The sequence below is a fragment of the Phyllostomus hastatus genome, unplaced genomic scaffold (assembly GCF_019186645.2).
Source record: "Phyllostomus hastatus isolate PE091 unplaced genomic scaffold, TTU_PhHast_1.1 phas_scaffold_21, whole genome shotgun sequence".
NCBI lineage: Eukaryota > Metazoa > Chordata > Mammalia > Chiroptera > Phyllostomidae > Phyllostomus > Phyllostomus hastatus.
This window is the reverse complement of record NW_025334017.1, coordinates 49,177,621-49,201,860: the sequence shown is the minus strand read 5'-3', so window position 1 is coordinate 49,201,860 and position 24,240 is coordinate 49,177,621. Positions and strand designations below refer to the sequence as shown.

Below are 24,240 nucleotides of genomic sequence, written 5' to 3'. Positions count from 1 at the left end.
AGCTGCCTCCGCCAGCACACCCTCCCAGGCCTGGCTTCAGGACCTGTGACTTGTGAAGGGGCCCGGGGGGGGCTCAGGGGTCACACACTTGCTTGGGCATCCAAGTGGCCCCTTTGTACTCTGCTCCACGGCCCGAACTCGGAGCCTTGTTGCCGACCCGAGCAAGCAGCCCAGCCTGCACACCACGCACACAAGTTCACGTGCCATTTTCTCAAGCGTCACTATACTTGCTTGTTTTATTTATTACTTGCTTCTAGAGAGCGGGGAAAGGAGGAAGAAAGACACAGAGAGAAACATTGATGAGTGCGGGAAACATCAACTTGTTGCCTCTCGTGCGCCCCCAACTGGGGACCTGGCCTGAAACCCAGGCATGTGCCCCGACTAGAAACTGAACTGGCAACCTTTGATCTTGCAAGCCAGGGGTCAGTCCACTGAGCCACAGCAGCCAGGCCTGCTTGTTTTATTTCTTATGATTCTGTTTCTAAGGCCCAGGCCTGTCCCTGTGTATCTGGGGTGACTCCCCAGCATTGGAGAAGTCTCAGCTGTGTGAAGTCCTGGTTCCAGGATCCTGGAGGTGGGCAACCGTGCCAGGCCTGGGGAGCGAGCAAGATCAGGAGAAAATCGCCGCGCTAGGGAGAGGGGTTCACTGCAGGGTGTGGGCGTGTAGGCTGGCAAACACGTGTCCCCAGGCGCCGGGGACTGAACGCCCTCAGCGCCCAGGCTTTGATGGTAACGGTGGTGGGGTGGCTCTGAGGAGGGAGCACAGAGCAGAGACGGGGCACGGGATGTCTCCGGAAAGCTTTCCCAGCCCAGGGCTGGTCGGGCCTCCTCCACACCGGGTCAGTTGCCGGGCCGTGCCTGCCTTCCCGGCTCCGCGAGTTCGGGGCTCGCCTAGCTCACCCAGGGGCCAAGCGTCTGGCACGGCATCTCGCACCAGGCCTTGGGAAAGGAGACTCGCCTCTTCCTGCGGGGAGAGGCTGCACGCTGACCCCACTCTGGGTCAGGCAGGGGACCCAGCCTGCCCTGAGTTTCGCATCCCTGCCGCGCTCCGCCTCAGTGGGATCCGGGAATTCAGGCGAGTTCGGGATCTCGGAGCAGCAGACGCGGAGCGGGCGGCGGAGCCGCAAGGCTTCCTGACTACCCGCGGCCACCAGGGGCCGCTGTCGCACCGCCCCCCCGCCCAGCGTCTCCACCGAGGCGCCACTGCGCAGACGCACGAGCCCGGAACCTTCACGCTCAGCTTCCGGGCGGCGCCGGGCCGTGTTCCCCGCCGGACCGTGTTCACCGCTGTCCGGGTCCCCCGCGCGCCGGTTCCAACTGCCAGGTGGGCAGCCGTCATCGGCGACTCGCTCACTTTGTCGCCTTTGGCCCCGCGCAGCCCGGGCTCGGCGCCATGTACGCCGTGTACAAGCAGGCGCACCCGCCCACCGGGCTCGAGTTCTCTATGTACTGCAACTTCTTCAACAACAGCGAGCGCAACCTCGTGGTGGCCGGGACCTCGCAGCTGTACGTGTACCGCCTGAACCGCGACGCCGAGGTAGGCCCAAGTCCCGCCGGCTCCCCCTCCTCCACCTCCCACCGCTCGCGGGAGCGGGTGCCCAGGTGCAGAACCAGAAGCCCGCTGGTCTGCAGCGCCCGAACGTGACTCTGCACCCCCACCCCCGGCGCTGCTGTGGACACGAGCCCTGCCCTCGTGCATCTAACTGATTAGACGACGTGAACACTTGCTGTGGGCTAGGCAGTAGGGGTACAAAACCTGAAACAAACGGGCTAGGGGAACTCCTCCAAATAAAGACACACCTGTAAGCACACTTGTAGATTGCAGCCTGTGCAACGGCGGAAACAGGTTAGGAAGGAGGCTATGTGTTTCCAGCTGGCTGACCAGGAAATTGTCCGGGAGAACATTGCGGCAAAGGGAACGGGCTGGATTTAGGATGGGGACAGACCCAGTTTTAGGGAAGTGAAGTGAGCTCGTCGTAAGGCTCAGCGTGTGAGTGGAGGATGCCCCAGGCAGTAGGAACGCCCGGGGTGGAAGCCGGAGCAGCTGAGGGCGTGGAAAATTGGACTGGGATGTAGAGTGGAAGGGGAGAGTCGGTCCCGTGAGCACAGACAGGTCCCTGAAGGAGGTTGGTACACAGGGAAGGAAGGGATGGAGCAGTAACTGGCAGGAAAAGGCTCTTTTTGGAGGTGAGCAGACAGCAGCAGGTTTGTGCAAGAAGGGAATGAGCCGTGAGAGCAGGGTTTGTGGGCACAGCCCACAGAGCCCTAAGGACGCTTTGTACACCCTTACAGAGTTGCGAAAAAATTCCAAAGAAGAATCCTCAACAGACTAGATGTGACTGCTAAGTCAGTTATCTGCTGTCTGGCCCTTTCCAAAAAGTTTGCCACCTCTCACATTGGAGAGTAAAGTGTGGGGTGGGAAGAGATGCAGAGGGAGAGCTGGACAGGGGCCTGGAGTGGGTGAGAGGGGTCACTAGTCAGTCATGGACCCGAAACAGCCTGTCCTGGTCGCGCATGGCTGTGGGTGGGTCGGGAGCTGGGATGGGGCACAGCCTGGACTGCGGGACCCCTGGCCTCTGCTCTGAGGCTGGGCAGAGGATGGAGAAGCTGCGCGGGAGGTGGGCAGGTGCCCTGCCAGGGGCAGGTGTAATGTGACAGCCATCCACAAGGCAGGCCCTTTACCTTTGGGAGGCAAACCCATGTAGCACTTTATTGAAATTAATAAGAGACCCCAGTAAATAGAAAACATGTCAGGGTTACAAACAGGAAGTCTCATTGCAGAGATTTCAGCCATCCCTAGGTTAATTAATAAATTTATTGTTCTTTATCTCAAACAACAATAAATTTGTTGCAGTAAGGTTTCTGTCTAGATTTAGTAATCCAATTCTCAAATTTACATGAAAGAGTAAAAAATTAATGACATCCAAAGTAATTTTATTTTTAAAATGTGTGGGTTTTTTAAAAAGATTTTATTTATTTCTAGAGAGAGGGGAAGGGAGGGAGGAAGAGATGGAAAGAAACATCAATGTGTGGTTGTCTCTCATGCGCCCCCTACTGGAGACCCAGCCTGCAACCCAGGCGTGTGCCCTGACAGGGAATTGAACCCGCAAACTTCTGGTTTGCAGGCCGGCGCTCAATCCACTGAGCCACACCAGCCAGGGCCCAAGATAATTTTAAACATAAACAAGGTGATGCACTTGCCTGACAGGATTTTTAAGAATCTTTATTTTAAAGGTGTGTCATTAGGTACATTTAAGACAAACTTAGAATATTAGTTTTACTTTTAAAACATACATATTGTTTTACTTTTGAATTGACCTTTTTGTCATGAAACTTCTTTTTTATCTCAAATACTTTTTACCTTTAGATCCACTTTGTCCAGTAGTAATGTGGCCACCCCAGCCTGCTTTATCTCACGCCGTTATGGGGGACGCCCTTTTAAAACCTGTGTCCTGCTGTTTAAACTGACTCCATAGCAAATGGTTGTTTATCTTTCTGGTGGCTTTTGTCCTCTCATTGGAGTTTTTGTCTACATGGGATGTGCTTTCCTGCAAAACCAGGTCTGAGTGACCATCTTACTCTGTGTCTTTCTGCACGTTCCTTTATTTCTTTCTGTTTCCTCCTTCTTGGCTTTGTTTCGGGTTAGCCAGGTATTTTTATTTCACTTATTTTCGCTAGTGGCTTTCAGGTGCGTAGTCCGTGTTGTTTTTCTTATCAGTCACGTTAGGCGGCAAGTCCGCCTCCAAACCAGGGCTTCTGCCCCGAAGGACAGAACCCCTGTGGCGCTGCAGCCCTGCGCACGCCCTCACCCTTTGTTCTGGGGTCCTGTGTTTCACGTCTGTGGGGGCACAGCCTGGCAGCTGGCTGCCCCGCCTCTGCCCTTTTAGGCCCCCTTGCGGGGTGGGTTCCTCAGGAGAAGCCTGTGGCCGGGCTGGGGGCCCAGGCTGGGGGCCCAGGCTGAGCGTGGCGTTGTGCGCGTGGGGCCGGGGCGTGTGTGGCTGCCTCCAGGAGTGCCTGGCCCCGTGTCCCCACTACCCTGAGAGTTCGGTCAGAGCTGCTGGCGGCAGGGCCGGCCGTGGGTGGTCTCTTCCCCTTGTCCCCCCGTAAGGTGGGGCCGCCCATGGCAGCAGTGTGTCTCTTCCCTGCCCCCCCCCCCAGGCACCAATCAAGAATGACAGGAGCACAGGTGAGCACACGGGTGGTTGTCCCGGCCACGTGTCTGGGGGCGAGGCGGCTGGGGCCGGGGAACCCGACCTGTACCCACCACCTCTGCCCCAGAGGGGAAGGCCCACAGGGAGCACCGGGAGAAGCTGGAACTGGTGGCTTCCTTCTCCTTCTTCGGCAACGTCATGTCCATGGCCAGCGTGCAGCTGGCAGGCGCCAAGCGGGACGCCCTGCTGCTGAGCTTCAAGGATGCCAAGGTGGGTGGTGGGCCTGGCGGGAGGTCCTGGGCACAGTGGTGGGTGGGGGCAGCCCGCTGGGCAGGGCTGCGGCGGGTGGGCTGCGGTTCTGACCTGCTGTCTCCAGCTGTCGGTGGTGGAGTACGACCCGGGCACCCATGACCTGAAGACGCTGTCTCTGCACTACTTCGAGGAGCCGGAGCTCCGGGTAGGGCCCGGCCGCACCCCTGCCCCCTCCTGCCTGTCCTTTCCCCTCCCACCCCAGCCCTTGCCCCGCTGCTTCCCTCGGGGTTTCCCGCCTGCCCGTGGTCAGCCCCGTGGCCCTCCACCCCCAGGACGGCTTCGTGCAGAACGTGCACACGCCGCGGGTGCGCGTGGACCCCGACGGGCGCTGCGCCGCCATGCTCATCTACGGCACACGGCTGGTGGTGCTGCCCTTCCGCAGGGAGAGCCTGGCCGAGGAACACGAGGGGCTCATGGGCGAGGGGTGAGTGTGGGGGCAGGGCGGTGCCTGAACCCCGCCGCCTCCACCTCCCGCCCGCTGAAGCCCCCGCTCCCCCAGGCAGAGGTCCAGCTTCCTGCCCAGCTACATCATCGACGTGCGGGCCCTGGACGAGAAGCTCCTCAACATCGTCGACCTGCAGTTCCTGCACGGCTACTATGAGCCCACCCTGCTCATCCTGTTTGAGCCCAACCAGACCTGGCCCGGGTGAGGCCCCCTGCCATGGGCCTCTTGAGGGGGCGGCGCAGGGGCGGGGTCCCCCGGCTAACCCACCTGCTGTGGCCCCAGGCGGGTGGCTGTGCGGCAGGACACGTGCTCCATCGTGGCCATTTCGCTGAACATCACGCAGAAGGTCCACCCCGTCATCTGGTCCCTCACCAGCCTGCCCTTCGACTGCACCCAGGCCCTCGCTGTGCCCAAGCCCATAGGTGAGGGGAGTGGCGGTGGCAGTCGGGGTGGCGTGGAGCACCCCGGCCCCGCCGACCAGCATGTCCTCCTGCAGGTGGGGTGGTGATCTTTGCTGTCAACTCGCTGCTGTACCTCAACCAGAGTGTCCCCCCATACGGTGTGGCCCTCAACAGCCTCACCTCGGGCACCACTGCCTTCCCCCTGCGTGAGTGTGGTGGCACGGGGCTCAGGGTGGGTTTGGGGCTGGGGTGGGGGTGCTGCTGAGTCCGCCTGACACCCCCACCGAACAGGCACCCAGGAGGGCGTGAGGATCACCCTCGACTGTGCCCAGGCGGCCTTCATCTCCTATGACAAGATGGTCATCTCCCTCAAGGGCGGAGAGATGTGAGTCTCCCCTCAGTGAGCCCTGTGCCCCTCGGGGGTGTCACCCCCAGCCCCTGCCCCTCGAGCCCTGCGTCCAGCTCAGGGTCCTCCCTCCCACAGCTACGTGCTGACCCTCATCACCGACGGCATGCGCAGTGTCCGCTCCTTCCACTTCGACAAGGCTGCCGCCAGTGTACTCACCAGCAGCGTGAGTCGGGGCTGGGGGTGGGCCTGGGCCCGGGGCCTGGGCCTGGGCCCCCTCACCACCCATCTCCCTCCTTCCCTCCCTCCCTCCCTCAGATGGTCACCATGGAGCCCGGGTACCTGTTCCTGGGCTCTCGCCTGGGCAACTCCCTCCTTCTCAAGTACACGGAGAAGCTGCAGGAGGCCCCAGCCAGCGCCGTCCGCGAGGCCGCTGACAAGGTGGGTGCCCGGGGCTGCCTAGTGCAGGGTGTGCGGCCCTCGGGCGTCTCCGGGCCACACGGTAAATACATTGCGATGTGTCATCACCCAAAATCTCAACGTGTTAAGTGAATTTACGGTTTGTGTTGGACCGCATGCACAGCCTCCCGGGGCTGCGCGCGGCCCTGACTCTGGGGGACACCACCCTGAGCAGGGTGTGCCCAGGGCCGCTCACTGTCTCCCACCTCCCAGGAAGAGCCTTCATCCAAGAAGAAGCGAGTGGACTCCACAGTGGGCTGGTCAGGTGAGGGCCAGGGGCCGGGTGGGGGTGGGGTGGAGGTGCGGGGCCAGGGGACCTCGGCGGCTCAGAGGGGCTCCCTTGTGCCTCAGGGGGCCAGTCGGTGCCGCAGGACGAGGTGGACGAGATCGAGGTGTACGGCAGCGAGGCCCAGTCGGGCACACAGCTGGCCACCTACTCCTTCGAGGTGAGGTTGTGCACAGAGGGGCCCGCCCCGGCCGGCCCACCCCCCACCTGACCACTGCTGTGCCCTCAGGTGTGTGACAGCATCCTCAACATCGGACCCTGTGCCAATGCGGCCATGGGCGAGCCCGCCTTCCTGTCCGAAGAGGTGCCTGGGCTGGGGAGGCGGGCGGGGGCGGTTTGCCGGGTGGAGGGGCCGTTTGCGGGGGGCCCCTCCTCACCTCGGCCCCGCAGTTTCAGAACAGCCCCGAGCCGGACCTGGAGATCGTGATGTGCTCTGGCTACGGCAAGAACGGGGCCCTGTCCGTGCTGCAGGTGCGTGGGTGGGGGCTGGGGCTGGTGTCCCCCGGGGGCCTGGGTGGAGAGACATGCTCCGTCGTCCTTCCAGAAGAGCATCCGGCCCCAGGTGGTGACGACCTTCGAACTTCCTGGCTGCTACGACATGTGGACGGTGGTTGCCCCAGTGCGCAAGGAGCAGGTACGTGCGCTCAGCACCTCAAGGAGGCCCTGAGGGGCGGTGACCCGGTGCTCCGTCCTCGTGAGGCCGGGGGGGGGGGGGGCGGCCTGTGAGCGGTGGGGCTTCAGCGGGGTCTGCTGCGCGGGCCCCAGGGGCTGCGTCGAGAGCTCGCTCTGGCTCAGCTGTGGGCCTGCCCGCTGTCTGAGCACCCCCGGCTGTCTGCTGGGATTTGTGCTCTCTCTGCCCTCGTGTCACAGGAGGAGACCCCCAAGAGTGAGGGTACGGAGCAGGAGCCCAGCGCCCCTGAAACGGAGGAGGACGGGCGGAGACACGGGTTCCTGATCCTGAGCCGGGAGGACTCCACCATGGTGAGGGGTCTGCTGGCAGGTGGGACCCACCGGGGGGGTCGGGGTCCCACTGGTGCGGGGCGCCTCACCATGGTCTCCCACAGATCCTGCAGACTGGGCAGGAGATCATGGAGCTGGACACCAGTGGCTTTGCCACTCAGGGCCCCACGGTCTTTGCTGGCAACATCGGGGACAATCGCTACATCGTCCAAGTGTCACCACTGGGCATCCGCCTGCTGGAAGGAGGTGGGTAGAGTGGGCGGGTGGGCGGGCCGGCGGGGCCAGGGTGGCACGTGCTGACCGCCCTGTGCCTGCAGTGAACCAGCTGCACTTCATCCCCGTGGACCTGGGCTCCCCCATCGTGCAGTGCGCCGTGGCCGACCCCTGCGTGGTCATCATGAGTGCCGAGGGCCAGGTGGCCATGTTCCTGCTCAAGAGCGACTCCTACGGGGGCCGCCACCACCGCCTGGCGCTGCACAAGCCGCCGCTGCATCACGTAGGCCCCCCCACCCCCCCGAGTGCACCATCCCTGCACCGCTGCCCCCACCCCTCCCCAGCACCCAGCACCCAGCCCGCCTTTCCCCACAGCAATCCAAGGTGATCGCCATGTGCGTGTACCGAGATGTCAGCGGCATGTTCACCACCGAGAGCCGCCTGGGCGGGGCCCGTGATGAGCTAGGGGGCCGCAGCGGCTCGGAGGCGGAGGGCCAGGGCTCAGAGACCAGGTGCGTGGGGGGCTGGGCCCGGGGGCCAGGGGGCCGGGGGGCCCTGCACCCTGCGGTGGGCCGCCCGTGACGCGTGTGCCCGCAGCCCCACAGTGGATGACGAGGAGGAGATGCTCTACGGGGACTCAGGCTCCCTCTTCAGCCCCGGCAAGGAGGAGGCCCGCCGGAGCAGCCAGCCCCCGGCCGATCGGGACCCCGCCCCCTTCCGGGCCGAGCCCACCCACTGGTGCCTGCTGGTGCGGGAGAACGGCACCATGGAGGTGGGTGGCACCCTGTGCCGGCACCGCGGCTCGGCCCCGCCCGGCCCATCCCCCATGCCTTCCTGTGCCCACTGCCGCTCCCTCCACAGATCTACCAGCTCCCCGACTGGCGGCTGGTGTTCCTCGTGAAGAACTTCCCCGTGGGGCAGCGGGTCCTGGTGGACAGCTCCTTCGGCCAGCCCACCACACAGGGCGAGGCCCGCAAGGAGGAGGCCACGCGCCAGGGGGAGCTGCCCCTCGTCAAGGAGGTGCTGCTGGTGGCCCTGGGGAGTCGCCAGAGCAGGCCCTACCTGCTGGTGAGCACAGGCCGGTGCGCACCTGCCCCCCCGCCCCATGCCTGCCTGCCTGCCCGGGCCTCCTGACAGCCGGACAACCGGACACTGTCCGTCCTCAGGTGCACGTGGACCAGGAGCTGCTCATCTACGAGGCCTTCGCCCACGACTCGCAGCTCGGCCAGGGAAACCTGAAAGTTCGCTTCAAGAAGGTGCGGTGGCGACCGAGGGGCAGGGTGGGGCGGGGGCAGGGACCCGGCCCTCACAGCCGCCCCCACCCCAGGTTCCCCACAACATCAACTTCCGGGAGAAGAGGCCAAAGCCGTCCAAGAAGAAGGCGGATGGCGGCGGCGCCGAGGAGGGGGCCGGGGCCCGAGGGCGTGTGGCGCGGTTCCGCTACTTCGAGGACATTTACGGCTACTCGGGGGTAGGCAGGCGGCTCTGCGGGAGCCGGGCTGGTGTGGTGGGCACCCCGGTCCTGCGGCCACCTCACGGCGCTGCCCCCCAGGTGTTCGTCTGCGGCCCCTCGCCCCACTGGCTGCTGGTGACCGGCCGCGGGGCCCTGCGGCTGCACCCCATGGGCATCGACGGCCCCATCGACTCCTTCGCCCCATTCCACAACGTCAACTGCCCCCGGGGCTTCCTGTACTTCAACAGACAGGTAGGTGCCCGGCCGGAGCACCCAGGGCAGGAGCGAGTGCTGGGGCCTGGAACGAGGCCCTTGGAGACTGGGGTGGGGCACCCAGAGGTGGTGGGGCCGGGGCCGAGGAGGTGAAGTGTGGGGGTTAACGCTGGGAAGGGTTGTGGGGGGCCCAGGGGACCTGCCTGGGTGGCCGGGGCGCAGTCAGTGTCACCGCTCAGTGAGCTGGGACCCCAGCTCGGCCCCTTAGGAGCCGTGTGACTGTCTGACGTGCCCACCTTTCCCACCTCGCTTTCCTCATCTGTGTCAGGCAGATGATGGCAGTGACCCCAGGGCCACTCCGAGGGCTCAGGGACAATGGTGCTGATGCGCCCAGGACTGGGTGAGGGGGGGGCCGGGGCCCTGGCAGGGGCTCCCTCACCTCTCTGCAGGGCAAGTGTGGGCCACCCTTGGCCTCCTGTGCCCTCTGGCCCTGGCCCTCCCTTGCCCTGCCCCAACCACAGCTGTGGCCAGCACCCGAACCCTGGACGAGCCAGAGAGGAGGAGAGGGGCAGGGGTTCCAGCAGGGCCGAGGGCTGACCCCAGGGACCCCCGGGCCTGCAGTCACCTGTGCTGCTTTCAGCAGGTGCCCAGTCTCACCGACCCCCCCCATTCCCCCCAGGGCGAGCTGAGGATCAGTGTCCTGCCTGCCTACTTGTCCTATGACGCCCCGTGGCCTGTCAGGAAGATCCCACTGCGCTGTACGGCCCACTACGTGGCCTACCACGTGGAGTCCAAGGTCTGAACCCTCTTCCAGGCCAGGGACCTTCTGGGCCTGGTCTCCGGTGTGTGACACTCTCCGCTCCCCCAGGTGTACGCTGTGGCCACCAGCACCAACACACCCTGCACCCGCATCCCACGCATGACGGGCGAGGAGAAGGAGTTTGAGACCATCGAGCGAGGTAGGAGACGCCCGGGCTGGGCCTGCCCGGGGGGCCGCCCCTCCCTGACCAGCACCCTGTCTCCGCAGACGACCGGTACATCCACCCCCAGCAGGAGGCCTTCTCCATCCAGCTCATCTCCCCGGTCAGCTGGGAGGCCATCCCCAATGCCAGGCAAGGCTGGGCCGGGTGGGCGGCGGGCGGGCGGGCGGGCGGCCCGGTCTGCGTCCTGACCCAGCCCCTGCAGGATCGAGCTGGAGGAGTGGGAGCACGTGACGTGCATGAAGACGGTGTCGCTGCGCAGCGAGGAGACCGTGTCGGGCCTCAAGGGCTACGTGGCCGCCGGGACCTGCCTCATGCAGGGAGAGGAGGTCACGTGCCGCGGGCGGGTAAGGGCCGGGGGCCGGGGCGGGCCCACCGGAGCCCCCTGTGGTGTGCCCTCCAGTCACCGGCCACCTTCCCTGCGTGCAGATCCTGATCATGGATGTGATTGAGGTGGTGCCCGAGCCTGGCCAGCCCCTGACCAAGAACAAGTTCAAGGTCCTGTATGAGAAGGAGCAGAAGGGGCCTGTGACTGCCTTGTGCCACTGCAACGGCCACCTGGTGTCTGCCATCGGCCAGAAGGTGCGTCTCTGCCCCACCCCGCCTGTCCCCCCGTCCCCCGAGCCGCTGGCGACCAGCCCTCCCTCCTGCCCGCAGATCTTCCTGTGGAGCCTGCGGGCCAGCGAGCTGACGGGCATGGCCTTCATCGACACCCAGCTCTACATCCACCAGATGATCAGCGTCAAGAACTTCATCCTGGCCGCGGACGTCATGAAGAGCATCTCGCTGCTGCGCTACCAGGAGGACAGCAAGACGCTGAGCCTCGTGTCCAGGGTACCCGGGGGGGCGGGCACCCTGTGCTGGGGGTCCCTGTGCCTGGGCGGGCCTTGACGCCCCCTTCCCGCCATCCCCAGGACGCCAAGCCCCTGGAAGTGTACAGCGTGGACTTCATGGTGGACAACGCTCAGCTGGGCTTCCTGGGTGAGTGCAGGGTCTGGGGCCAGGGTGCCCCCGGAACTGCGGCCAGGGCCCGGCTGACTCTGGGCTCTGCCCACAGTGTCGGACCGCGACCGCAACCTGATGGTGTACATGTACCTGCCGGAGGGTGAGCACGCCCTCCCCGGGGCGGGGGCGCGGTGGGGGTGGGGTGGGGCGGGGGCGGGGCGGACCCTGACCCGAGGTCCCTCTGCCCAGCCAAAGAGAGCTTCGGCGGCATGCGCCTGCTGCGCCGGGCCGACTTCCACGTGGGTGCCCACGTGAACACCTTCTGGAGGACGCCGTGCCGGGGGGCCGCCGAGGGCCCCAGCAAGAAGTCGGTCGTGTGGGAGAACAAGCACATCACTTGGTTCGGTGAGTGCCGGGCAGGCGGGGGGCACATGGCCAGGGCGGGGGTGCGGGGGTCACACTGTGGTCACACTGTCCCCACAGCCACACTGGACGGTGGCATCGGGCTCCTGCTGCCCATGCAGGAGAAGACCTACCGGCGGCTGCTGATGCTGCAGAACGCACTGACCACCATGCTGCCCCACCACGCCGGCCTCAACCCCCGCGCCTTCCGGTGAGCCCGCCTGCCCTCCCCCCCCGCCCCCCTGCCCCCCCCCGCCAGGTCTGCCGCAGCTCCCCACCACCTAACGCCTCCCTAGGATGCTGCACGTGGACCGGCGGACCCTGCAGAACGCCGTGCGCAACATCCTGGACGGAGAGCTGCTCAACCGCTACCTGTACCTCAGCACCATGGAGCGCAGCGAGCTGGCCAAGAAGATCGGCACCACGCCGGACATTGTGAGTGGCCTGCCCAGCCCGCGCCTCACCCTGCCCCCACTGCGGCCCTCAGCACCCTCACCCGCCCCTCTCCCCACAGATCCTGGACGACCTGTTGGAGACAGACCGTGTCACTGCCCACTTCTAGACCCCTGGACACAGCCCCACCCCCTTTTTGTACAAAACACAGAAAAGAGACTTGTTGGGTTTGAGAAGTGTGTGTGGTCATTGCAGGGCCACTGGCCCCACCAGTGGTCAGAGCCCCAGGTATCTCCCCCATCCAGTGCCTCCAGCCCTGGCCAGCACTGGTCTTGCTGCCGGGGCCTAGGTCTCCAGGTACTCGTACAGCCCCTCGGTCTGGGGCATGAGGCCCAGGTACACCAGCGCTCGGACCAGGAGGACGGTGAGCCGCATGGACAGGGTCTCCAGCCTGGGCAAGGAGGTGGAGGGGGGGAGGTCAGTGGGGAGCAGGCACTGGCCCCCGCCACGCCCGCTGGGCTCCAACTGCCCACTCACCTCAGGGCGACCTCAAACTTGAACGTCTCCCAGACGACCCTAAGGTGGCGCAGGAGGCTGGCGCCGTAGACGCTCGGCTGCGCTGTGCCCAGCAGGCGGCTCCAGCCCCTGACCGCGCTGCGGGAGACAAAGTCAGCCCGGACTCCCCACGCCCCCACCCGGGCCCCCCTCCGGCACCCACCTCTTGGCCATGAGGAAGTAGCGGTCCACCGGGGCGCCGAGGGTGGTGTTGATGGATCGGACGGTGTTGATGTTGCGCAGCACAAGCAGCATGGACCGCGGCAGGGCCTTGAGCACGGCCATGATGTCCTCGAAGTGCTCCCGCGCCATGGCCTGCATGTAGGCCGCCTCCTCGCGGCTCAGCAGGTGGGAGCGCCACAGCTGCCGCAGGCGCACCGGCCTCTGCATGAGCACCTCCGAGAACAGGAAGTAGTCTGCGGCGGGGCTGAGCCGGCGGCGCGGCCGCCGGCCCCACCCCCGCAAGCACCCCCCGAGACTCACCTTCCACCCCCAGCGCAGCCGCGTGCGTCTTCATCGAGGCGTCGTCCCTCAGGATGATGGCCCGCCACAGCTGGCACAGGGCCGAGCGGTCCCTGCGGGGCCCAGAGTGAGCCGAGGCCGAGGCCCGGACAGGAGAGGCCAGGCCCAGCCTCCCCCCACCTCACTCACCTCTCGTCCAGGAACTGGTAGAGCCCGTGGTCCAGCAGCACCAGCTGCGCCTTCCCGTCCGGGCCTTTCCGCACCAGAACTAGGGGCAGGGCACGCGGGCTCACTCAGGCCGCCCCAGCCCCACCCCAGCCCCACCCCAGCCCCACGGCCCGCCCCGCCCCGCCCCGGGGCCCTCCCTACCATTGCCAGGGTGGGGGTCCGAGTGGATGAAGCCCGTGTAGAATATCTGCTCTGCAAAAGCCTGGATGAGCTTCTCCGCTATCTGGGGCGAGGACAGGGCCACACCGTCACACAGCGACCGGGTGTCCCTGCCGGGTGCCCCTGCCGGGTGCACGCACAGGCCCGCCCCTCCCTCGCCCTGCACGCACGCACGCACGCACGCACAGGCCCGCCCCTCCCTCGCCCTGCACGCACGCACGCACGGCACTCACATCCCGCACGGCCAGCCCCATGGCCTTGATGGCCTCCACGTCGTTGACCTTGCAGCCCTCGCAGAACTCGGCGGTGAGCACGCGCTGGGAGAGAGCGGGAGGCTGAGCGCGCAGGCCCGAGCAGCCCCCAGCCCCCAGCCCCCCTGGGGGGGGAGGCCCGCCCACCTTGCTGGAGGTGCCCCAGTGCACGCGCGGGACCACCACGTAGGGGAAGTGCTGCAGGTCCCGCGCGCAGCGCTCGGCGTTCCGCCCCTCGTTCTCGAAGTCCAGCTCCTGGGCCAACGTCCCCTTCAGGTCCTGAGGGCCACACGGGCAGCGGGGGGTCAGGGTCGGGCGCCAAGCGGCGCAGCCCGGGCAGGAGCCGCCCCAGGCCGGCCCGCGGGCGGCGGCACCTGGAGGACCCAGCTGAAGCCGAAGCTGGGGTGCATGAGCTCCACGAGCCGCAGCAGGAGCTCCAGGGTGTGGATGTCCCCGTCGAAGCGGTCCCGCAGGTCGATGTACTGCACCTGCAAGGGCGGGGAGGCACGGGCTGCTGCCGCCACCGAGCCCACTCCCGCCCCCCCCCCCCCCAGCCTGCTGCCTCCCCCCGCCCGGGGCGGGTGCCTTGTACCTTCACGGCCACGGCAGTGCCGTCGTGCAGCCGGGCGCGGTGCACCTGGGCCAGGCTGGCGGCGGCGATGGGCTGGTAGTCAAACTCCCGGAAGAGCTCCTGGGGCGGGGCCTGGAAGTCCTCGAGAAACAGCTCGTCCACCTGGCCAGAGCGGGGCCTTGCAGCAGCTTGGAGGCCGCTGCCGGGCGCCGCCTCCCAGAGCTCCACCCCCGGGGGGCGGGGCTCACCTCCCGGAAGCCGCGCGTGAGGGCCCGGTCCTCCAGCACGCGCAGCGTCCTGATGTACTCGGGGGGCAGCAGGTGGTTGAAGGAGCACAGCCCCTGGCCCAGCTTCACGTACAGGCCCCCGTTGCTGATGGCGCCGGCCACCAGGGCGTCCGCCGCCCGCTGATGACACGCAGACATCACCTCCACGTACCTCGGGCTGTTCTGACCACAGGCAGGGGCGGGGGATGGGGACAGGCGGGCATCTCAGTCCACCCAACACCCGCCCCACGGCACAGGCGGGCCCCGCCACCACCAGGGACGCACGGACAGACCTCTTCCACCCCTCGCAGGACGACGTTCGTGCACCACCAGTAGTCCACGGAGATCTGCAGGCCGATCCTCACGGACCTGCCGGCACAGGCTCCCTCAGCACCGCGGGCCCGGGCCCTGCCGGCCCCTCGGCGCACCAGGGACAGAGGACGCGCAGCCCGGCCGCCTCGCTCTCTGAACTGCGTCAGTGTCGGCTGCTGGTCTGCAGAAGAGGCCGCCGGCGTCCAAGCCGACCCTCGGCCCCCGAACACCGCTGCCAGGTGCCCAAGGCCGAAGGGAAGGGTGAGAGCTGGGGGGCCTCAGGCCCGAGCAACCAGATGCACACGGTCTTTCCGCCCCAGCGGAGCTCCTGCCACAGAGGAAGCCCACCAGGACCCGGCACGCTGCGGCTGCCGGCCAGACAGCCACTGTCGCCAGCCCCACGCCGACCCTCCGCGGGCGCACCCGCACTCCCCGCCCCGCCCCCTCTGCACTCCTGGGCCGCCTCTCCCAGGCCTGCCCGTGAACAGGAGCCCCCGGGGAGTCAGCTCCGGGTCGGGGACCCCCAGAGCTCCTGCCAGTGGGACAGCCCAGCACGACCCCGGAGGCCCAGGCCTTGTCTGTTGTCGGCGGCTTCTCACGGACGCTCGCCGCGCCTCAGGCTCCGGACGGGCAGCCCTGGGTGGGACAGGAAGGGGGACCCAGGCCTGGAGCCCGGGCTTCAGACACCCCGGCCTCCGCAGGAGGGTCGTGGGGCTCCTGTCCCTCAAGGCGGGAGCCCTGGCGGGACCCAGGGCCAGTCCCGAGCCCCTCCTTCCCGCCTGGCCACGCCCCGCCCCGGCCACCAGCACCACAGACGGCACAGGCGCGGACAGGGCTGTCCGGGAGGAAGCGAGCGTGAGTGAGACCGGCACTCGGAGCTCCCCGGTGACCTGGGGGCAGGGCCCCTCCTGAGAAACTCAGCCCCAGACCCAGGGCGAGGTCTGCACAGGGGTGGGGTGCCCACGGAGCACGTCCCTGGCTGTGGGTGAGAGGAGCCAGGTGCTTCGCAGCTGGAGAAAATAAGCTACAAATAGAGAGACAGCGAGCTGCGTCTGCGTGAACGCAGAGGTGGGCGCCCGCGACTCGGCCCAGCACGCAGGGCTCCCGTCCACGGAGGCCTGGGGCCCAGCTGCACACGGGCCTGCTCATCACGGCCCTGAGACCTCCGGCCTGTGTCCACCCCAAGGGCCCGCGGCCAACGCCAGCACTGTGAAGGGACAACATGAGCCTGGACTGTTCTGCAGTGCGGAAAAAAAATGCTCGAAAACGGAGACATGTCCAAAAGATTTGGCGATGTTAGTGGTAAAATCTCAGTTCTCCGAAGCACATCCCCACCTACATTTGAAATGTTTTACGATAAAATGCTGATTCTTAAAAAGGGTCACAAAAGCTAAGCTGAGCCCTGGCTGGTGTGGCTCAGTGGATTGAGCCACACCAGCAAACCAAAAGGTCGCCAGTTCAATTCCCAGTCAGGGCACAGGCCTGGGTTGCGGACTGGGTCCCCAGTGGGGGCCGTGCAGGAGGCAGCCACACATTAATGCTTCTCTCCCTCTCTTTTTCCTTCCTTTCTCCTCTCTCTAAAAATAAAACAAGAATAAAATCTTTAAAAAAAAGAGCTAAGTCAAAACGGTGCCAATTTGCCACCCTGGAACAGTTCAGCAACAAAATAGCACTGACACGAACAGAGCAACCCACGGGGGAAAGCGGGAGTCCAGGCCGATGATGCACTTGCAACAAAAGTTTCAAGCAAAAAGTTCTGTTCTTCTTGCAACTTTTCTGGACCTTTGAGGCTGTGACCAAAAAGTGGGGGAGGGCCCGGAGACCCCACACAGAGGCCAGGCCCGGCTGCAGACTGCCCCCACTCTGGTCCGCTCGGCCGTCCTGCCAGGGGACGGGCGCCCGGCGTCTCAGGGTCTACCCCCACCCTGCTTCCTCCCGGGCTCCTGCACCCGCGCTGCCAGGTGCCCAGGCCCCGCCGTGTGTCCGGCCTGCAGCAGGCCCGCCCATCCCAGCAGCTGTTAAGGCTTCGAGCTGACGAGAAGGCGCAGACTGCGGGGGCCTGGCCCCAGCAGAGGGGTGGTGAGATGCGCCCCAGCTGGTCACGAGGCAGTGCAGAGCCCAGCGGCAGAGGGACAGCCCCAGGGGGGCGAGCAGGGGGGCGCGGTGGTCACAGAAGAAGAAGTGGACCTGACTCCCAGCTCTGCTGTGAACCAGCCTCGAGCTTGCTTCACCCGGGAGGCAGGAGCGGGCAGCGGGCAGCCACCTGGCGCCTCTGGCCTGAGCGCAAATCTCAGTGAAGCTTCTGGCTGAGAGCCTGAAGGTCTCAGTGGCCCTGGCCTCAAGCGGCCCAGGTCTGCGAGGCAGAGGCACTCACAGCCACCGTGGGTCAGGCCCGCCCTAGGCGGCCCCACACGAGGCCTTTCCCCGGCCCTCTGGGGGGTGGGGGGAGCGGGGAGGCCCGTTTGGGTCAGCGGAGGTTTCACTCAGGGCCGAGAGCTGGCTCTCAGGGCTCTGCAGCTACAGGGCCTCCTGGGTCTGACCAAGGGCAGGAGCGCGGCCCGTGGGGCTGCTCCCGGGAGATGAGCTCCACCAGGGCTCGGGGCGGTGGGGGGGGGGGGGATGAAGGCGGGGGCACCAGCCCTCCCACCTGCCAAAGCGCCCAACGCCGTCCACCATGAGCCGCATCTTCCTCCTCTCCTGCGGCTCTGCTGAGAAGTAGCGGACGCCAAGGAGCAAGGGCAGCCCCAGCGCCGTGGCGGAGAGCACCTTCTTCCACAGGGGCGGGGGCCTCGAGGACCTGGAGGGACACGATGCACGACCGGGTCGGTCCCAGGCGCCTGTGTGGTCAGTCAGCAGAGCGTGCTCTCTGACCCTCCTGCCCCTGCGCCCTGCTAGGCCCCCCCCCCCCCCACTGTGGGAGCCCCAGCTCTGGCTGCCGACTGTTCACAGTGATGTGGTGGCAGGGGACCTGCCCCTGAACCCCAGCCCCAGGTTAGCCCACCTCACCAGGAGCCGGACGCAGCCTGTCTTGGGCTGGGCGGAGGGGGGTGTTCAGAGAAGGTCCACCCTCAGGCCCCCCAAAGATCCAGAGGCTGCGGAGGACTCACCCTCGGGCAGGCAGGATCCTGAGGCTTCTCCTGAGGCGGGCGGCGGGGACCGGCCAGCCCCGCGGCCTGCCCTGCAGCACAGCACAGTGGACGTGGCAGAGGGGCAACTGCAAAGTGAGCGACAGCACGGGGTCGGCGGGGCAGCCCCCCGCCCTGGGCCCTGCGCCGGCACTGTCGGGGCCCGGGGGGCGGTCCTGTCTCCTGCTGCTGAGACCCCCGGACCACGGCCTGGGGAAGGCACTCTCCGGACGGGACTGTGAAGAATGCCTAAACGCGGGCCCTGGCTGGCGAGCTCAGCTGGTCAGAGGGTCGTCCCCATTTGCCAAGGTCCCGGGGCCCCGGTCAGGGCACACGCAGGAAGCAACCAGTGGCGCACCAATACGCAGAACTCCAGCTCGACATTCCTCTCTCTCCCTTCCTCTCTCTAAACCAATGAGCAGAGAGAACGCTGAACCACACGGTCGTCACAATCACGAAGACCAGAATCGGGCCGTGCCCAGGCCGTCGCCCAGGAAGCAGATGAAGGCCCCGGGGACCGGTCCTCCCAGCCCAGAGGCAGCGCGGAGAGGCCGCCGGCGGGACGGACGCCGAGGAGCGAGGCCCCTGGGAGGCCCCCTGCTCACGGGCGACCTTGGTAGCCCACTCACTTCGACTGTGACGCGCCAGAGCCCCTCGCCTGCAGCTTCCCGAGCTGCGGAGTCGTGGTTTCCAGGGAGAAGGGCGCCTGAGGGTGCGCACAGCAAACCGTGGCCCACGGCACTGCCCTGGGCTGTCCCCGAGGGCCCCCTGAGCTGGACTCCGGGCCGGATGAGGCGCCGACGGGCCGGCACGCCCCGAGAGCAGCCTGACAACAGCCTCAAGGACAGCCGCCCGCGCAGAAGTCTAGGGGCAGTGCCCGTGACCTGCTGCGCCCAGAGCGGGCGGCGCTGACTAAGCCTCCGCCAGCAAGGCCACGCACGGCCAGGGCCAGAGCAGCCAGGCGTTCTCTGTGCCCCAGCGCCCCCGCCACGGGAGAGCAGCCCCGGGGACCGACCTGTGAGCACCCCGGTGGCCAGCTCTGCACGAGCGTCAGTGAGTGCTGGGGGAGGGGGTCTGCCCTGCCCGCCCCCCCCACACTGCTGTGCAGGCCCCGTCCAGACCGCCCCATGCCCTCACCTGACCACGTGCCGTCCACCACCACGCCCTGCCACGGGGGCCGGCCTGACAGTGGGCCCCGTGTGTGACCAGGCTCCCGTGGCCGGGCAGCGAGGGGACGTCCCCGGGGACACTGAGGGTGTCATGGGCGGCGGACACAGTGTCCGAGAAGGCCCGGAGCCAGAACAGGGCCCGGGCTTCTGAGGGGCAGACCTGTGCGGCCGGACAGTGTGTGCTCAGGGGTGAGGGGGGCTGCCGCAGTGAGGAGGGCGGGGCGAGCGGAGCCGGACCCCCCTCCTGGAGAAGCCCGCAGCCCTCGGGGGAGGGACGCGCAGAGAGGACTCATTCCCAGAGGAGCCAGCGGGTCATGGCCCCCAGGGCTTCCCAGTGACCCCGGTGAGACCAGGCTCTGGGACAGGCAGACGGGTCTGCAGCCTCACTCGCTCACCTGGGCCGGGCCAACGCCCACCCTGACACCTTGCGTCTCTGCATGGGGGCGGCAGTGTCCCCCTGCAAGGCTGGAAAGGTGAGCGGTGGTGGAAGCACAGCACAACACTCAGGGCTGGGCCCTAGCAGGCGCCCGCAGGAGGGAGGGCGGGCATTTGCCACGCAGCTCCGGGCAGAGCCGGCAGCGGGCGGCACCATTCCCGGTCCTGGACCGGCCGCCCCGAAACCCCCTAGTGCAGAGGGTGCTGGCAGCCGGAGCGGAGCACCCTGCCCCCAAGAGCCCCTCGCAGGCGAGGGTGTGGTGAGAAACTACCAAGCCCCCCTCCTCAGGGACAGCCCTCAACACCACCTCGACACTACACACCCTCTTGGGGGCGGGGGCGGGGTGGGAGAGGGTGGAGGGGTAAATAGCAATGGAAAAAATGCAATAAAACACACAGCTTTCTTAATCCCACCCCAAGCAATCCAATAAAATAATTTAACTTTTTTTCTGTTCTAGCATAAATTATCAACCAGCTGATAACTACAGGATCGTTTGAACGACTATGTGACTATGGACTGCATTGTAGGTAAAATGACTAAATAGAAACAGAGCATGCTGTCCCTCTACAGGAGAGAACACTCGTCTGAATCACTGGACAGTGAAGCCCGAGGCCGGGGCAGGGCCCCTGGGGCGGACGCTGGGGGGCCGGAGGGCTGGGGGGCCGGAGGGCCGGAGGCCCAGGCTCCTGAGCACCAGACGGCACAGCGCCGAGTGGACCTCCCTGGAACCTCACGGGAGCCCTGGCTCCTGACTCCTCACTGGGGCTCCCCGACTCGGGGCCGGGGGAGGGGGTGGGCCCTGCTCCGCCCAGACCTGTTCTCTGAGCTGCTGTCCTGCCTGCAGGGAGTGGCCTTCAACCGCCGGTCCTGGTGTGTCCCTCCTCCGCTGTCCTTGTCACACAGGAGTGACTGTCAGCATAGCCTCCGTGTCCCCGGCAGCCTGAGCAGGGCCCCCCCTCCATCCCGTCTGCACCTCTGGGGTCTAGCATGCGCTTCGCCCGCACTGGCTGCGCTGAGACTGCTCCAGAGCAGCCCGGAGCCAGGGGGCCCAGGGGAGGACACCTGGTGGGCCACAGGCCAAGGAGGGCACGGCCAGCAGAGGTGAGCAGCCCTGCAGAAGCCCGGCCAGGACTGCAAGCGAGAGGCCTTGTGCCCACAACGCCACCTCGCCGCAGGTCCCTGCCAGCTGGCACGGGGACACTGCAATCGCTATCACGAAGCTCATAAACGTACTCTTTAACTCGGAACAACGAGCGGGCAGCCGCGTGCTGGGCGCTGGCGCGGCTGCTCCCTTCCCCATCGCGCGCAGATCAGACGGGACACTGCCCGTCGGAGGGGGGGAGACCGCCGGCCGGCCTGCGGGCCGCAGCCGCCAGAAGCCTCCGCTGAGTCTCAGGGCGATGCTGTCAACAGGGGGGTCCACGCCGGGCCCCCATGCAGCCCAGGCTGGCTGCGAGTGCGGCCCAGCACAAAACTGTAAATTCACTTAAAACCTGTTTTCTGTATGAACCTGAGCGTTTGTGTATTTAATGCGCGGCCCGGAAAGGCTGGGCCCCCGGCAGCAGGACCCGGCAGAGAGCGGACGAGAACCCCGCGGGTGAACCTCAGGGTCAACCCACCCCGCACGGGCGGGGGGGCCGGCCCAGACCCGTCCTCGTCCTCGGGGAGCGGGGAAGCGCGCCCGGGGAGGGGCGGGGAGGAGGGACCGCGGCCGCCCGTGACCCTCAGCCCCGCGGGCCGCGCCCGCTGCACTTAGAAGCGGGGCGCGGGGACAGTCCGGGGCCAACCCCGCCCCTGCGCCCCGACCCCCAGGCTCACCCCGGGGGCAGGCCTGGGGCCCCCGGGGATCCGGGGCGCGGAGCCGCGGTACGAGCTGTGACGGGCTCCGCTCCGGCCCGAGCCACACCCGCGGGCGGGCGGGCGCTCGCCGCCAGCCCCGGGTCCACGGGGGCCCCGGCGCCGCGAATCCGCGTCTGGCCCCGCACGGCCGGGCTTGCCGGGAGGCTCGAGCGCCGCAGACGCCCCGAGTGCACGTGCCGCGGAGCCCCCGGCCCTTCGCCCCGCACCGCGGCGGGAGAGGGCCGGGCCCCTGGGGAGGGCGGGCGGGCGGCGGAGCTGCCGCCGACGGGAGGGGCCCCCCGGCCGCCGGCGCCAGGGTCGGAACCCGCGGGCCCGGGCGCGGGCCGGGGCCGGGGCGCCCCGCGAGCAGCAGAGGCGCCGGCAGAAGGCCTCCGGCCCGGGTCCCCGCCGAGCCCGACGCCCCGAGGGTCCGCGGACACGCGGGGGCGGGACGGCCCGCGGCCCGAAGCCAGGGCGGAAGCCGCGGGGCCCGCGCGGACCCGGGGGTGCGGGGGGCGTCTGCCTGCAGGCTCCTCCGTGGCGCCGGCCTCGGCCGCCGGGTCTCGGCCCCGCGGGGGGTCCGAAGGGCAGGGTCCCCGAGGGTCCGGGGGCGCGGGCCCGGGCGGCGGGGTCTCTGACGGGGCCCGGGCGAGGCGCCATTGTGGTGCGCGGGGAAGCGGGTCGCGGAGCCCCGAGAGTCCCGGACGGGCGGCCGACGGCGGCCGGGGAAGGGACTCACCGGTCGCCACATGTTCGGCCGCCGCTCCGCGCCGCTTCGGTGCACCGGCTTCGCCGCGGCCAGCAGTCTCCGCGGGAGGCCGGCACTGCGCACGCGCGCCCGGCGGCGAGGGCGCGCGGGCCCGGAGCCCGGCCCCGAGCGCGCCCGCGACTGCGGCGCCGCGGCGCCCCCTGCCGGCCCCTAGCGGCGCAGCTCCAGGGCCCGCGCGCCGTCGCGGGTCCTCGCGGCCCTCGCCCGCTTCCGCTCGCCGCTGCCGGGCACAGTCTGCAAACTCCGGTCCGGCCGCCACACTGCCCGCGTCCACCTGCTGCCGACGTCCCTGCAGCGACGCCCCGGGGTGGGCGACGCCAGCCTCCGGGGAGTCTGCCCCCCACCCCACCCCCCGTGGCGCCGTCTTCCACGCGGTGATCCCGGAGGGGCCTGTTCTTCCCCCCGTCCCCGGGCTCAGGCGAAGCCGGCCTCCGCCCCCCAACAGCCAACACCCTCTTCTGCCGCCAGTGCCGCAGCACCTCCGGGCCCCTACCGCCTCCAGGCTGCCCGCCGACCGCCGTCCTAGTTGAGCTTCTGCCCACCGTGTCGCCTTCACCTGTGTCCTGGTGTCCCGCCAACATTCCCAGTTGCACATGGTCGGCCTCCCTACCCAACCCCATCTGTTTATTGTGGAACGGGTCCAGGAAATAGGCCAGGCCCCCGCAGAAGTGCTTCCCGGGCATCTGAGAGTGGCAACACCAGGGCGTGAGCCCGGCTGTGCGGGACACGCACTGCTGAATGCCTGGACCGTGGACTGCCCTGAGGCTGGGAGTTGGGGGCCGGAGGAGGGCTGTCCTGTCCACTCTTGGGGAACAAGGGACAGCAGTTTCCCACCCCACACGAACAAAGGAATGAACTCTGTCGTACTTCTACATCAAGGGGCACTAGCACTGGCCTGGCTTCTGTCCCAGGCTGCCGGGCTCCGTCTCCACAGCAGGGCAGAAGCCCCAGGACTGCATGGGGGTCCCCCACCCCTGACGGAGCTGTGTGGAGTCAGTTCCCCTAAATGGGGCTGCTGGGCCCCAGGGGCAGCCAGAAGACAGTCCCTCCAGTGACTACCACGCTCATTCTGCTCAAACCCCTGACTTCCACCCTCCTCCCCACCTCAGTTCCCCACGCCCAAACCCGTCTTCAGAATCTCCCAGCATCCCCGTGTCCCCAAGCCCCTGAGTCTCCAAAACTGCTGTTAAAGAAAAAAAAAAAAGAAGTGTGTTAAGAAGGATGACTATCACACAGATATAAAATGAGTAATGTGTCCCATCCCCAAAGATATATCCAAGCAGTATGCTCCAGACTTGTCCTGTGGTTTTATACAGAAATAGGGTTGTTACAGACACAATGAAGGTTCTCTAGATGAGATCATCCTGGATGAGGATGGGTCCTAAATCCAGTGACTGGTGCCCTTCGAAGGGCAAGGACAAGGAGGAGGAGGAGGTCTGAGACACCGGAAAAGTCCCCGTGAAGACACAGCCGCAGGAGTGATGGGCCACAACCTGTCGGGAATTGCGCGGGCTGGAGAGGGGCCCGGAGCAGAGTCCCGCGCACGGGAGCCTCCAGCAGGAGCCAGCAAACCTCCCCCCTCCACACTTTCACTTTGGTTTCTGACTCGGGCCTCCAGCACTGTGGTGGGATCAACTTTGGTCACTGTAAGCCACCAAGTTTGTGGTAATTTGTTCCACCAGCAACTCAAAAACTAGTGCAGTGTGTCAGAGGTTTATTTAGGCCATTAACTAATGAGAGAACCAGGAGTGTGGTTCTAAGTTCAAAAGAGAAGTTCAAAACCTCGGATTTATATGGAGTGCAGGAAGGCTGAACTGAATTTTTAAAAGACGGAGACGGTTCTTCCAGAGGCGAGACGAACAGCAGTGTCTCCAGGGGACCGAGGTGACTGGCACGCCCGTGAAAAGGAAGGGCAGGTGCTGCCGTCACTCACCTGCGACATCCACAGGGGTGGACGCAGACCCCGCGAGGGCTCCCGCCGGAAGCATCAGTAATGTATTCTGTTTACCCCGAAGTTTAAAATTTTCATCACGGTCTTCCCTACCCCTCTGACTTTTTGAAACCCTTTACGTACTGATCTGAGGGCGAGAGGGAGCCGCTGACTTGCTGTTCCACTGGTGCATGTGTGCCTTCACTGGG

General features: G+C 66.7%; 2 protein-coding genes across 2 annotated transcripts; one reads left to right on the top strand and one right to left on the bottom strand.

The window, feature by feature from the left end:
• The first annotated feature begins 1,258 nt into the window (after window positions 1-1,258).
• On the top strand, window positions 1,259-12,192 carry CPSF1 (cleavage and polyadenylation specific factor 1). The gene is made up of 37 exons (XM_045860810.1): window positions 1,259-1,537; window positions 4,159-4,186; window positions 4,279-4,421; window positions 4,528-4,608; window positions 4,736-4,887; window positions 4,963-5,109; window positions 5,191-5,330; window positions 5,405-5,515; window positions 5,601-5,694; window positions 5,794-5,881; window positions 5,974-6,096; window positions 6,328-6,379; window positions 6,466-6,560; window positions 6,630-6,704; window positions 6,791-6,871; window positions 6,945-7,034; window positions 7,271-7,381; window positions 7,465-7,606; window positions 7,678-7,856; window positions 7,949-8,085; window positions 8,171-8,345; window positions 8,435-8,641; window positions 8,740-8,829; window positions 8,901-9,044; window positions 9,126-9,278; window positions 9,919-10,035; window positions 10,108-10,198; window positions 10,267-10,351; window positions 10,425-10,566; window positions 10,649-10,801; window positions 10,877-11,053; window positions 11,134-11,200; window positions 11,277-11,324; window positions 11,414-11,569; window positions 11,648-11,777; window positions 11,863-12,001; window positions 12,081-12,192. Exons 1-37 carry the CDS (start codon window positions 1,394-1,396, stop codon window positions 12,126-12,128), a joined length of 4,335 nt encoding a protein of 1,444 aa, XP_045716766.1. The 5' UTR covers window positions 1,259-1,393; the 3' UTR covers window positions 12,129-12,192.
• Window positions 12,180-22,197, bottom strand: ADCK5 (aarF domain containing kinase 5). Its single transcript, XM_045860882.1, has 15 exons — window positions 22,072-22,197; window positions 17,871-17,977; window positions 17,411-17,560; window positions 14,745-14,820; window positions 14,434-14,634; window positions 14,207-14,347; window positions 13,989-14,102; window positions 13,762-13,893; window positions 13,597-13,680; window positions 13,346-13,427; window positions 13,166-13,244; window positions 12,998-13,089; window positions 12,678-12,930; window positions 12,497-12,613; window positions 12,180-12,410 (listed from the first exon to the last, which is right to left on the bottom strand). The coding sequence occupies exons 1-15, from the start codon at window positions 22,081-22,083 to the stop codon at window positions 12,305-12,307; spliced, it is 1,746 nt and encodes a 581-aa protein (XP_045716838.1). The 5' UTR covers window positions 22,084-22,197; the 3' UTR covers window positions 12,180-12,304.
• Between the last annotated feature and the right edge of the window lie 2,043 nt (window positions 22,198-24,240).

Excerpts from the sequence above, each read along its gene's own strand:
- CPSF1 (XM_045860810.1), top strand. The coding sequence starts at position 1,394 with ATGTACGCCGTGTACAAGCAGGCGCACCCGCCCACCGGGCTCGAGTTC. Across the intron at positions 4,187-4,278 it reads CAAGAATGACAGGAGCACAG|AGGGGAAGGCCCACAGGGAG; the intron begins GTGAGCACACGG and ends CCTCTGCCCCAG. Across the intron at positions 9,279-9,918 it reads TCCTGTACTTCAACAGACAG|GGCGAGCTGAGGATCAGTGT; the intron begins GTAGGTGCCCGG and ends CATTCCCCCCAG.
- ADCK5 (XM_045860882.1), bottom strand. Across the intron at positions 14,821-17,410 it reads GGCGTTGGGCGCTTTGGCAG|GTCCGTGAGGATCGGCCTGC; the intron begins GTGGGAGGGCTG and ends CTGTGCCGGCAG. Across the intron at positions 13,428-13,596 it reads TGGGGCTGGCCGTGCGGGAT|ATAGCGGAGAAGCTCATCCA; the intron begins GTGAGTGCCGTG and ends TCCTCGCCCCAG.